This window comes from Myotis brandtii, unplaced genomic scaffold (genome assembly GCF_000412655.1).
Source record: "Myotis brandtii unplaced genomic scaffold, ASM41265v1 scaffold698, whole genome shotgun sequence".
NCBI classification, from domain to species: domain Eukaryota; kingdom Metazoa; phylum Chordata; class Mammalia; order Chiroptera; family Vespertilionidae; genus Myotis; species Myotis brandtii.
Genome location: NW_005370731.1, coordinates 361,581 through 374,659, shown reverse-complemented (window position 1 = coordinate 374,659; position 13,079 = coordinate 361,581). Strand labels below are relative to the sequence as shown.

The following is a 13,079-nucleotide window of genomic DNA, read 5'->3' as shown; positions in this document are numbered from 1 at the left end:
TATATATATATTTAAAAAGAACTAAAAGAAAAGATGGCCTGCTGAGGGTTCTGACAAAGCAGCTGGTGGAGGGAGCCAGGGGATGTTTGTGAAAGTGGCTGCAGCACAAGTCAGAGCTGGAGGAGAGCAGGCAGGGCAGGGCTTCCTCTGGGTCTCGCTGACTGTGGGTGTCCCCAGCACGGCCGTGGAGAGCACCGGGACCGCCAAGGCGGAGGCCGAGTCCCGCGCAGAGGCGGCACGCATCGAGGGACAGGGCTCCGTGCTGCAGGCCAAGCTGAAAGCAGAGGCCTTGGCCATCGAGACGGTGAGTGGGGGAGATGCCCCTGGAAGGGTGTGGCCTGCTGTCCCTGCAGCCGAGTGGGATACCAAGGGCCCTAATATTCAGCTCTACTCACATGTTTGTGGTTTATAAAGTCCCTTGTCCTCTGTCAATTCACTTCCTACCTGCCTGGAAGACACAGATGATTATCATACTCATCTTCCGTGTGATATGCGCTCGAACATTGGGCAGTTTTGTTTCAGGTATTGCATATGTTTTACATGCATGATCTTATTTAATGTTCAGAAGCCCATGAGAGTAGGTATTGTTGCATTTACAGATGAGGGGACTGAGGCTTGGATTAAGGGCCTCCCATGGGTCACTATCTAAAGGTGGCATCGTCAGGATTCACACTTAACTGACTAAGTTTACAATCTCCTTACTTCCACCCCAGTTCCCTCAGGCTTGCTGGCTAGGTGACTTGCTGGACTGTCCCTGGGGGCCCACGTGATTGAAAGAATGCTGGGTTTCCCCTTTCAGGAGGCTGAGCTCCAGCGGGTAAAGAAAGTACGAGAACTAGAACTGGTCTATGCCCGGTCCCAGCTGGAGCTGGAGGTGAGCAAGGCCCAGCAGCTGGCTGAGGTGGAGGTGAAGAAGTTCAAGCAGATGACGGAGGCCCTGGGCCCCAGCACCATCAGGGACCTTGCCATCGCAGGGCCAGAGATGCAGGTGAGAGCGGGGGGATGGGGCGTGTGTGAGTGTCTTGGGACCGTACTGGGAACCAAGACAGCAGAGCCGGGGAGGCAAATACAACATCTAGAGAGATGTTGAGGGTGGAGGGGTGAGGTGAGGGAGTGGTGGAACTGTCCCTGTATCCCAGGTCCTGACTTGTATCATTTGAGCATGGTGTCATATTGGGCACTGCACTAGACTCAGCAGTGGACCGGAGCTTCTGGGGGCAAAATAAACAGATGGGACATCCATGTGACAAGTGCTTCAAAGAAAGTCAAGTGGGTGATACCGTGAAAGGGGAGGTGACATTTCGAATTAGTTGGTCTAAGGAAGGTCACTTGAGCACTATGCAGAGTTGACAAGAGCTTCCCAGGAGAGGGTCCAAGTGCAAAGACACAGGAGAATGAAACTTGCTGCATTTAAGGACCAGAAAGGCCTGGCGAGCGAAGGGTGGAATGGTGAGCTCCTGGGGCAGCTGCAGGGAGGGACCGAGCTTTCAGGCCTTCTGTGGCCCCAGGAAGAGGGCGATGCGCCCTCGGGCCCTTCTGAGGCCCCTCGCCGATCACTGACTGAGCCTATGAGGACGGCTTGGGTGGCAGTTGCAGTGTCCGATGAGTGGGTGGTAGCCGCCCTAGAGAAGCGGCCAAGGGGATGAGAGAAGGGACCGGGGTCTGACTCTGTCTTCTCACCCTCCGGCTCCCTCCAGGTAAAACTGCTTCAGAGCCTGGGCCTGAAATCGACCCTCATCACTGACGGCTCCACTCCTATCAACCTCTTCAGCACAGCCTTGGGTCTGCTGGGGCTGGGGTCCGAGGCCCAGCCGTCAGCCAAAAAGGCGGCCATGGGTCCTGGCCCCGAAGAACACTTGCTTCTCCATTCCTCTCAAGTTCTTGGAAGCAAACACACTGTGCCTTAGCGCCGTACAACGTTGACAAATAAAACGTACACTTCTGGGCATTGAAACCCTTGTCTCGTCTGTGTCACGGGGGAGCTTAATGCGAAGGTGGGCAGGGGAGGAGGGGTAGCGAAGACCTGACATCTTGAGGTAGTTGCTAGAGACGACCCCACATGTAATGTGGAGAGGAAACGAGGCCGGGGAACCCTAACCCAAAGTCCTACTCTTCAGCCAGACTTCCTTCTGGTAGCAGCTTGCCTTCGGCTGCAGGTGGGAGATGCCCCTGGTGAGAGGACGGGGCCTGCACTGGCAGCGTCTCTGCGGATTCTTCCAGGACCCCAGCGGCAGGTGCATGCACCCCGCCCTCAGCACGCGGGCGGCTCCTTTGGCGCCACCTGCTGGTCACACCTGGCAGGCCTGTGCGCACTGCGCCTGTGCAGTCGTCCCTGCCAGGCGAGAGGAGAATCCTGCCCAGGGGAGGTAGGAACTGGAGTGCCTCCCTGGTTTCCAGTGTGGGCTCGTCGAGGGCATCGCGGGAGGAGTGTCTCCTCCCCCCTCCCCCAGGACTGTTTGAGGGAAGAGCCCCGGTGCCATCCGTGTGGGCACCTGTGGAGGCTGCGGGGTGACCGTCCCTTCAGCCTGGTCTCCGCTGAGGAAGCAGAAGATCCCAGGGTTTACTGGCTGTGTGGCCAGAGGGGGCGAGTCAGCGTCTTGATCTCTTCCTGTCTGTGATGGGCCAGCAAGTCCCCTATTGAGCAGGGCTGCAGTTTTGTGTGTTTTAGGGTCTTTTGAAAGGGGAGGTGACATTTCGAATTAGTTGGTCTAAGGAAGGTCACTTGAGCACTATGCAGAGTTGACAAGAGCTTCCCAGGAGAGGGTCCAAGTGCAAAGACACAGGAGAATGAAACTTGCTGCATTTAAGGACCAGAAAGGCCTGGCGAGCGAAGGGTGGAATGGTGAGCTCCTGGGGCAGCTGCAGGGAGGGACCGAGCTTTCAGGCCTTCTGTGGCCCCAGGAAGAGGGCGATGCGCCCTCGGGCCCTTCTGAGGCCCCTCGCCGATCACTGACTGAGCCTATGAGGACGGCTTGGGTGGCAGTTGCAGTGTCCGATGAGTGGGTGGTAGCCGCCCTAGAGAAGCGGCCAAGGGGATGAGAGAAGGGACCGGGGTCTGACTCTGTCTTCTCACCCTCCGGCTCCCTCCAGGTAAAACTGCTTCAGAGCCTGGGCCTGAAATCGACCCTCATCACTGACGGCTCCACTCCTATCAACCTCTTCAGCACAGCCTTGGGTCTGCTGGGGCTGGGGTCCGAGGCCCAGCCGTCAGCCAAAAAGGCGGCCATGGGTCCTGGCCCCGAAGAACACTTGCTTCTCCATTCCTCTCAAGTTCTTGGAAGCAAACACACTGTGCCTTAGCGCCGTACGTCGACAAATAAAACGTACACTTCTGGGCATTGAAACCCTTGTCTCGTCTGTGTCACGGGGGAGCTTAATGCGAAGGTGGGCAGGGGAGGAGGGGTAGCGAAGACCTGACATCTTGAGGTAGTTGCTAGAGACGACCCCATGTGTAATGTGGAGAGGAAACGAGGCCGGGGAACCCTAACCCAAAGTCCTACTCTTCAGCCAGACTTCCTTCTGGTAGCAGCTTGCCTTCGGCTGCAGGTGGGAGATGCCCCTGGTGAGAGGACGGGGCCTGCACTGGCAGCGTCTCTGCCGATTCCTCCAGGACCCCAGCGGCAGGTGCATGCACCCCGCCCTCAGCACGCGGGCGGCTCCTTTGGCGCCACCTGCTGGTCACACCTGGCAGGCCTGTGCGCACTGCGCCTGTGCAGTCGTCCCTGCCAGGCGAGAGGAGAATCCTGCCCAGGGGAGGTAGGAACTGGAGTGCCTCCCTGGTTTCCAGTGTGGGCTCGTCGAGGGCATCGCGGGAGGAGTGTCTCCTCCCCCCTCCCCCAGGACTGTTTGAGGGAAGAGCCCCGGTGCCATCCGTGTGGGCACCTGTGGAGGCTGCGGGGTGACCGTCCCTTCAGCCTGGTCTCCCAGGGTGGAGAGACGCTTGGGTTTACTGGCTGTGTGGCCAGAGGGGGCGAGTCAGCGTCTTGATCTCTTCCTGTCTGTGATGGGCCAGCAAGTCCCCTATTGAGCAGGGCTGCAGTTTTGTGTGTTTTTAGGGTCTTTATTCCACCCCATCGCCCCCCCCGCCCCCCCGTGGGGCCTGACCCCAGGAGCCTTGCCCCTTTCCAAGTTGAGTTGCATTTGTGTGGCCAGTGGCTCCACTCACGGCTGAGCTGGTGGAGGCCAGGGGCTCTGTTTAGCCCTCAGCACTTGGTGGAGCTGGCTCAGCCCCTTCGCCTCTTTCCTCCCAACTCTCCTCCACTTCCCTTGAGCGGGTGATGAATTAAAACTCTTCACCTGGTGCCTGGCACGTGGTAAGGGATGTCAGCACTGTTCACTGCCAGGGGCCTCGGGTGAGTGACAGCAGGCAAGGTCATGGCGGGGGCATTCCTCCTTCCATCTCAGCCACCAGCTCCCATGGCCCTCTCTACCTCTGAACCCTCAACGCCTGCTGCTTCACCCTCACCTTCCAGCAACCAGTCCTCCAACTCAAGGCTTCGGTGACCTTGACCCTGTCCATGTCATTCCCTCACTCAAAACCTCCCTTAACCCCCCACCTCTCCCCTCCCAGGTGATACTTAGTGGGAAAGCCCCACCCCACGCTGACCAGCTGTGTGTTGCTGGAAGGGGAACACCCACATACTCACACACTGACGCATCTCATGTTAAAGTCATGGCAACAAATCTCAAGGAGACCTAATGCCTGCCCTCTGAATACACGTCTTGAGCTTGTGCTAGATCCCCTTCGGGACACCTCTTCACAGCCCCTCTCCTCTCAACCTCCCCCACACCCCTGCCCACTTTCTCTCACCTCTTTGGGAAAATACAAGTAACTTGGGCAGGAAGGCTGGCCCCTCCCCAGCAAATCTCCGCTCTCCCTCCTATTCCCAAGGCATTCAGCTCCTCCCCTGGGCTCTAGGTCCCACCGATCTCAAGTCCTGAGTGCACTCCTGCATCCATCACCTTCTCTGCCGCCAGTTCTCCTCCCCTGGATCGTTGTCACCAGCCAAACGTGCTCCACTCTCTTCCTTGTAGAACCAGAGTGAACTCTCCCTTAGCCCCACATTCCTTCCAGCTGCCACCGCCTTCCTTTTCCCTTCACAGCTAAATTCCTGTTTCCACTCCTCACTCTCATTATCCCTCAAGCCACTCCAATTAGCTCTTGTCTCCGCCCCATGCTACATGGGAACAGCTGAAATCAGCATTACCGATGATGTCCCTGCCGCTAGCCCAGTGTTAGGGTCTCCGCGCCCACCCCTCTCCCACCTGGTTCCCGTGATGCCGCCTACTCCACCTTTCCCACCTCACTGCCGCTCCCCAGTTGCCTTGGGCGGCTCCACTTCCTCTGCTCAGTCCAGATCATGAGTCACCCTGGACCCTGCTCCCTGACTCAGCCTCTTTCTCCATCTCGCCATCTCAGGTCTCACCCTGAGGTCTGGGCTGATTTCCATTGATGACTTCCTTGATGTCTCCACGTGAATCTCTAATGGCTACCAGGCTTGGCCACATGACTTGCTCTGGCCAATGAAACTCAAGGGTGAGTGACATCATCATCCTCTTTTCCCTTTTCTGTGGTGACCAGCAATATCCCATGTAGAGGCTGCTCCATCAGCCTGGGTCCCAGAGAGAAAAATGGCAAGAAGGAGAGGCCAGCTCACCCACAGTAAACATGCAGCAGGAGCAATAAATAATATTTGCTGTATTACATCACTGAGATTTGGGGGGTGGGGTTAATATGGCAGTACAATCTAGCTTACCCTGACTACTATAGGGTGTCCCATGTATTGGGGCACCCTATACATGCAGCTCACCAAGCTGTGAGATACTACAAGGCAGGAGAGGAAGCTGGTCTTTAAACTGTGTGCATGAGGATGGGCTCAGCATGGATGGTATGATGAAGGAGACAGGATCTACCTCAGTGACAGGAAAACGGGCCTTGATGGAAATGCAGTGGAGTTACGGCTTGCACTGGAGCCAGAGACTTTTTAAAAAATATATATTTTATTGATTTTTTACAGAGAGGAAGGGAGAGAGATAGAGAGAAACATCGATCAGCTGCCTCCTGCACACTCCCTACTGGGGATGTGCCCACAACCAAGGTACATGCCCTTGACCGGAATCGAACCTGGGACCTTTCAGTCCGCAGGCCGACGCTCTATCCACTGAGCCAAACCGGTTAGGGCTGGAGCCAGATTCTAAGTCAGTCCCTGGTACCAAATTTATCCTTGAAGGTCCCCTAAACAGCCCATCAAACACAGAACAGCACAGCCTGTTTTCCTCCAGCAGCGGAGCACACGGCTTTTCTGGGTTGAATACCAGATGGAGCAATGGAATTGTGTAAGGGCCCCTTGAAAAAGAAAATCCTGTCTATAAGAGCAAGATCACATTCAGCGTGGCAAGGTGTGGTTTACCAAGTCCTCTTTCTCTTCTTCCTAAGCGCACAGCTCCTCTCTATTTCCCAGCGTCCCTTGCACGCAGCCGTGGCCCATGACTGAGTTTGTAGCTCGTGGAACTCAAGTGGAAGTGGTATGTGCCCACAGGTGGCCAGCAGAGCCCCCACATCTGTGTCTGGAGAGCTGCTTCACAATTAGGAGCACCTGATTGGGGCTTAACGTACGTTAAAAATAAACTACTGTGTTTGAGCCACTCTACGTCTTGAGGTCAATGCAGCAGTTCAGGCCCTTTAACCATCACAGTATGAGAGGCAGGAGGAGACTCAAGATCACCTGAGGGAACCTCTCAGAGGCAGAGCCCAGTGAGTGGGTGAGGCGACAGGAAGCCCTGCACGGTGGTTCTCCATTCAGGCTAAAAGCGTGTAGCTGAATCCAGGAAGTTATGGCTGCACTTATCCTAACCCATCCGGGCTGCTGTCACAAAGTACCACAGAGTGGGTGGCGCATAAACTACAGAAGCGTATTTCTCCCGGTTATGAAGGCTGCAAGTCCAGGATTAAGGCACCAGCCCGGTCACATTCTGGTGAGGCCCCTCTTCCTATTCACAGCCGGCGCCTTCTAGCTGTGTCCTCGGGTCTCTTTTATCAGGGGCGCTAAACCCATTCTTGAGGGCTTGTGACCTAATCACGTCCTAAAGGCCCCACCTCCAAACACCGTCACATAGGGCACTAGGTTTCAACGCATGAATGTTGCAAGCACACATTCAGACCATAGCAATATACTAGGATAATGTGACTCCACCACATTCCCCAGGTGACTCCAATTCAGCCGAGACTTCCCCTCCTCCAGGAGGTCCCAGGGCCACCTGGCCCGAGGCTGTACACACAGGCTCCTCCTCGGAAGGTTCCTCCTGAGCTTAGTCCGGTCACTGGATATGGGACCAAAGGCACCACGCTGTCCTCAGGCCTTGGCCCATATTCTATTTGAGTGGGAGATGCTCACCCTCTTGCCCAACGCTCCCTCGTCTTTTTCAGGTCAGTAGCTGGATTTACACAGACAGACTCCTGACGTTACTATAAAAGGTTAGGGCCCAAGAGCCAGGACCATCCAGGGACAGAGGGCTCGAGTGCTCATTGGCCGGAGGAGTTGACGCAGGAAGGATGAAGGTCTTCTCGCACCTTGACTGACTGGGCCAGGCCAGGTAGGAGGACACCTGTGGAGCTGAAAGGGCTGCTCAGCTTGTGACTGTCTTCCTCGAGTGTAAATGTGTCCCTGTCGCTGAGCTAACACTCCTGCAAGTGCCCCCCGGAGAGTCCAGGCGACTTACTGCAGCGTTGTTCACGATGGCGCGACCTGGTTAACAAGTGATGGGATTCTACGCCACCATTAAGAAGACCACTTATGTCAGTGGTTCTCAACCTTCTGGCCCTTTAAATACAGGTCCTCATGTTGTGACCCAACCATAAAATTATTTTCGTTGCTACTTCATAACTGTAATGTTGCTACTGTTATGAATCATAATGTAAATATCTGATATGCAGGATGGTCTTAGGCGACCCCTGTGAAAGGGTCGTTCGACCGCCAAAGGGGTCGCGACCCACAGGTTGAGAACCGCTGACTTATGTGGACTGCTGTGTGTGGCGGGTGTGAAGGCTCTGCAGCCAAGCCAGCCAGGTTGGCCTCCTTCTCGGGACCTCTTTGCTTTTTGGAAAAGGCTTGTTGTATAGCTTAGTACACACTACAGTGTAGGCATCAGTTCAAGTAGAATAATACAAGTCAAAAGCACTTGGAGCAGGGGTAGCTTGTTAGCAGAACAGCATATATAAAATATTTTAAAACATATGTGTAAGGGTGAATTTAGACAGGTACATAAGCAATGAGTAGCAGTGGTCGCCTCTGTGGAGAAGTGAGCACTTAAGGTGCCAGTTGCCTTCATCACCCTTTGAAAAATTGATGTTGAGAGAGAGGGACATGGCAAGGGAGAAAGAGAAACACCATGTGAGAGCATGCCCCCTACCGGGGATCGAGCCCATGATCCGGGCATGTGTCCTAATCAGGAATCAAACCAGCAACCTTTTTTATTTTTATTTTTTATTGATTTCAGAGAGGAAGAGGGAGAAAGAGATAGAAACATCAATGATGAGAATCATTGATCAGCTGCCTCCTGCACACCCCCTACTAGGGATTGAGCCCGCAACCCTGGCATGTGCCCTTGACCGGAGTTGAACCTGGGACCCTCAGTCCGCAGGCCGACGCTCTAGCCACTGAGCCAAACCGGCTAGGGCAAACCAGCAACTTTTTTAAAAAATATATTTTATCGATTTTTTACAGAGAGGAAAGGAGAGGGATAGAGAGTTAGAAACATCGATGAGAGAGAAACATCGATCAGCTGCCTCCTGCACACCCCCTACTGGGGATGTGCCCGAAACCAAGGTACATGCCCTTGACCAGAATCGAACCTGGGACTCTTCAGTCCACAGGCCGACGCTCTAGCCACTGAGCCAAACTGGTCAGGGCACCAGCAACCTTTTGATGGTGCACAGGGAGATGCCCAATCAACTGAGACACACCAGCCAGGGCTCATCATCCTTTTATTTTTAGTCTGCAACCTAATTTTTTCCCCTGGTAATATTTTGCCTATTATTTTGAAAGATCCCTTCAATGGCTCCACGTGGCCCTAGGATAGTCCAAATGCCCTGCTGAGCTCCTCAGGCCGCCTGATGGCTCCCCCCAATCTCTCACTAGTTCTCCACCCCCAACCCCCAGCACATTTCAGCAACATGATCTCATCAGGTTCCATCTCCAAAACTAGCTCTCTGGCCTCTATCCTCAGCTGAAAACCAGCCCTCTCCTCTGCGTTCTCTTCTGGCTCCAAACCCGACCAGCTTCCTAAATGGCCCACACCCTTCACCAGCACCTACTTCACAGCACTGCCTACTCCTATCCCCCAACAAACACCCCCCTAACCGCATGCCCAGGTCCCCCCGCTGGCCTGTGACCTCCGAGAGGGCTCAGCACACACCTGCTGAGTTTCAGCTCTCTGGACATGTGGGCCCCCTGGCTACGCTAGTATAAGAATAAAATGAGTAACAGCTGCAAACAACCCCGGCGCAGGATCCGGCATATGGTAAGCTCAATATAGTTTAAAAAAAAAAAAAAAAAAAGCCAGTGCCAGACAGCAGAGAAAGCTCAGAGGGTAGAGATGGCTACTTGGAACAGATGCCCAGAACAATGTCTGCCACCCAATAGGTGCCCAAAAAAACGTTTAAGAAGGAACAGTGATTCTCGACCTTCTCAGGAAGAATTGATCACCTGGAGATTATTAAAATTGCAGACTTCTGGGCCCATCCCTAGAGACTCCAACTCTGGTTCAATGTCCTAGAAGCTGAATTAAAAGAAAGAAAAAACACCCCACAGGTGGTCTAAAGACTTCACTGAGAAACCAACTGGTCCACTTGTGAATATTTATTAAGCAGCTACAATAGGCCCGGTTAAGGTTAATCTTCATGGGGGGATAGAGAAGGAGCAAGAAAAGTCCGTGCCCTTGCGGAGTTTACATTCTAGGGCCTAGAAAACACCAGGGACAGAAATAAATGCAGACAGCTCGGGACAGTGTCGGAGAGGAAATGAAGCAGGTGGGCAAGGGGACATGGCCTGACCTTGGGCGGCAGGGAGGTCTCTGTGGAATGAGAGGAAGGACCTAGCCAGTCCACACAGGGGGAGAAGCAGCCCCAGGGACCTTCCTTCTTCCCCCAGTTCCCCTCACCCAGGCCCCAGTCCAAGAGTATTTCACAGGGAAGCAGGTCCAGGATAGTGAAGTCCCTTTATTATCCAAGTTCTCAGAGCTGGGACCGACGGGACAGAGGACGCTGCAATGGGGAAGGACCCAGACGGCTCCCTGTGCCCGGCCACAGGACCTGCAGGCTTCCTCTGGCCAGGGGCAGAGTTCGGGAACCCCGCCCTTACCCATCTCCCTCACACAAGTGTCCCTCCAGTCTCGGGCCAAGCCAGACCCCAGGGCTAAGCCAGCAGGGGCGACGATGCCCAGCCCTCAGACCAGCCTCTTGGTGCCCGGAAGCACTGCCTGTGTGGGCGGGGTCTCCTGAGCATCCTTCCTGATTTGGAGCCCAGGGGTGGGACTGGCCTGACCCACTTCCAGCGGGTTGAACAACACATTAGGAAGACATGAGCCTGGACCTCCTGGGAGGAAGAGGGGAGCCGTGTGACACAGGAGACTCCCAGGGCAGGTGGGCCGCCAGGAGCTGGAATTCCAAGGTCACTTCTTCTTGGCACGGTCTGCCGCATCCAGGGCAGCCATGTTGCGGGCGGCGGTGATCAGGTGGATGACGCTGATGAGGGACTTCAGCAAGGCGACAGGGGCGGTGATCCACAGTCCCATTCGGAAAAGACCCACAGAGCCGACTGTGGGAAGGGAGCAGGGCAACGCTGAGGACACGGGACGCGGCGAGGGGGAGGGCCTTCGTCTCCCTGGGCAGGCCAGAACCCCCCGCCCTCCAGCCCTGCCCCTCATCTCCTACCTAAAGGTCCCTCGGAGAAACTGAACAGGTAGAGGAGGCAGTAGAAGAGTTCATTTCCAGCACACAGGGTAAACAGAGCAGGCTGCACAAATAGCAAACGGGCTGCTTAAACAAGAGGGCGGGGCAGTGTGCAAACACCCCCCACCCCCAACACACACAGGAACGGGGGCCAATCTCTGTGAGGATGGGGAGCTGGAAGTGTACTGGGGAAATAAGGGAGCGGATGCAGGGAGGAATAGAGTAACCGCAGGATATTACTTCTCTCTTCAAAAACCACCTACTGCCTGAACGATTCCCAGGCCCTCCCCACCCCCACACCTCAGCTTGTAGGGCTCCCCTCCCCTGGGACCAGGGCACCGCCCAGGGTTTGAGTAAGTGAGGGGGTAGGAAATGCTCACCCGGGAGGTGTAGTAGATACGAAGCACCCGGTTTCCCGACAGGTCGATCATCTTGTGACTTTCACTGCCCCGGACCACAGAACTTGGGGAGAAAGCAGAGGAATCCATGAGCCTTCATTACCGCTGACACCCACCTAATCCTCTTCACAGCCTCCACGAGGAAGGTACTGGGATTGCCTCTGTTGTACCCAGGAGGACCTGGAGCCCAGCTGAGCACCACTGTTTGGCCCAAAGCCACACAATTACCTAGTTGGGGACAGAGTCAGCATTCAAATGCCACATTCAAAAGCCCCCGTTCCCGTTCCTAGGAGCTGTTAGCTATTTGGAAGCCTTGACTATCCAGTCAGAAGCGTTTTAGGGATTGCTTAATCCAACTGTAAACAAAACTGAAGTTCACCCAGAGAGGACCTGCCCATGGTTGTTCAAAGCAAGCTGAAAAGGAGACCTCTCAGAAGCCTGAAGCCATCCCAGACTCCCTCCCCGGCCGTCTCACCCCTCCCTTCAGCAGGCCAGCACCCCCAGAGCTGCAGACCTGTGGAGGTGCAGCCAGTGGCTGGCCACATCCAGGCTCATGCTGAGCTGGAAGAGCAGGGTGGCACGAGGGTAGAGCAGGGCCAGGTTGACCAGCAGGCACATGGTGGCGCAGCGGTCGGTCAGCATGTCCAGCATGGCCCCAAACCGGGTCCCTGAAAAACGGGGGCTGTCAGTTGGGAGGAAACAGTTAGGGGGCAGCGGATCTACAACAGGGGCCATAGGTGTGCATTGCTCTGATGCAAAGTCTAAAAGATGAAGAATGTCCACCATCCACTGCCTGGGGAGGAAAGCAGGCTGCCCCACGGGGTGCGAGGTCAACGGACAAAGGCCACCATGACATGAAATGAGGAGGCATGGGAGTGTGGAGAGAGAGTGGAGGTGGGGGGCAGGGTGGGGTGAAAAAGCAAGTTTACAGGTAACTCATCAATCCCAGAACCAAGAGTCCAGGTGTCAAAACAAGGAGACTCGAAGTCGTAGGGGAAGTCTTGGAGGTGGGCCTGGGGCAGAGACTCAGCCCTCCAGAAGACACCTCCCTTGCCCCTCCACCCTCCCTCCAGCAGGCCTTCTGGAACCGGGATCGCTGTGCCTGGCACAGTAGCATCCAGGACACACCTGTTGGAGGACATTAACTCAAAGACCTCCAGCACTTCACTGCCCATCCAGTCTTGCTATGACACCCCCTCCCTATCAGTGGGTTCTCCCCAACAGCTCGCTTAAACCCCTTCTGCAAAACCAGGCCATGCAGTTCTGCTCGACAGAGATGAGAATGACAGCGTCCTTGGGTCCCAGGGCACCTGCCCACCCTCAGGTCCCCAGGAGGCAGGAAAAGGGAGCAGCGGGTTGTCGTGCCTCAAGGTTGGCTGGGAGGAGCTGTCTGTCACCTTGATTAAGGATTCGCGCAGCGTATCCATCGAAAGCGTCCAGGAGTCCGCTCAGCAGGTAGAAGGAGGAGGCCGTGAGGGGGCAGCAGGGCATGAAGTAGAAAGAAATGATGGCGAAGACGATCCGGGCATAACCTTGGGATGGGACGGGGGAGACGGATGGGGCGGGATCAGGAGGGCTGCCCAAGGCCCCTCTCCCTGCGCTCCGGCCCGGCGCCGTGGGCAGCACTCACCAATTAGGTTAGGCACAAACAGGAAGATATTTTCGCTTGGCATCGCGGCGGCCCCCTTGCCGCCCCGGGCCGATCCGGGGATGCCAGCTGTTCACCCAGAGAG

At 55.5% G+C, this 13,079-nt stretch overlaps 2 protein-coding genes across 5 annotated transcripts in view; one reads left to right on the top strand and one right to left on the bottom strand.

Annotated features, from left to right (window-relative positions):
- MVP (major vault protein) overlaps window positions 1–1,954 on the top strand; it is a 23,525-nt gene extending 21,571 nt beyond the window's left edge. For all 3 annotated transcript variants that reach the window (XM_005882018.2, XM_005882019.2, XM_005882020.2), the window contains exons 13-15: window positions 178–304; window positions 800–988; window positions 1,698–1,954. In XM_005882018.2, the coding sequence (XP_005882080.1) occupies window positions 178–304; window positions 800–988; window positions 1,698–1,907 (526 nt within the window). In that variant the 3' untranslated portion in view covers window positions 1,908–1,954. The remainder of the gene's footprint in view (window positions 1–177; window positions 305–799; window positions 989–1,697) is intronic.
- A 7,885-nt stretch (window positions 1,955–9,839) lies between these two features.
- The window catches only part of CDIPT (CDP-diacylglycerol--inositol 3-phosphatidyltransferase), a 3,795-nt gene continuing 555 nt past the window's right edge, over window positions 9,840–13,079 (bottom strand). Inside the window, exons 1-6 of one of the 2 annotated variants that reach the window (XM_005882016.2) lie at window positions 12,977–13,073; window positions 12,744–12,878; window positions 11,861–12,014; window positions 11,329–11,410; window positions 10,931–11,012; window positions 9,840–10,814 (exon numbers count right to left, since the gene is read on the bottom strand). In XM_005882016.2, the coding sequence (XP_005882078.1) occupies window positions 10,669–10,814; window positions 10,931–11,012; window positions 11,329–11,410; window positions 11,861–12,014; window positions 12,744–12,878; window positions 12,977–13,019 (642 nt within the window). In that variant the 5' untranslated portion in view covers window positions 13,020–13,073 and the 3' untranslated portion in view covers window positions 9,840–10,668. Of the gene's footprint in view, window positions 10,815–10,930; window positions 11,013–11,328; window positions 11,411–11,860; window positions 12,015–12,743; window positions 12,879–12,976; window positions 13,074–13,079 lie in introns of those variants that run through there. The other variant, XM_014529866.1, reaches the window with a different exon arrangement.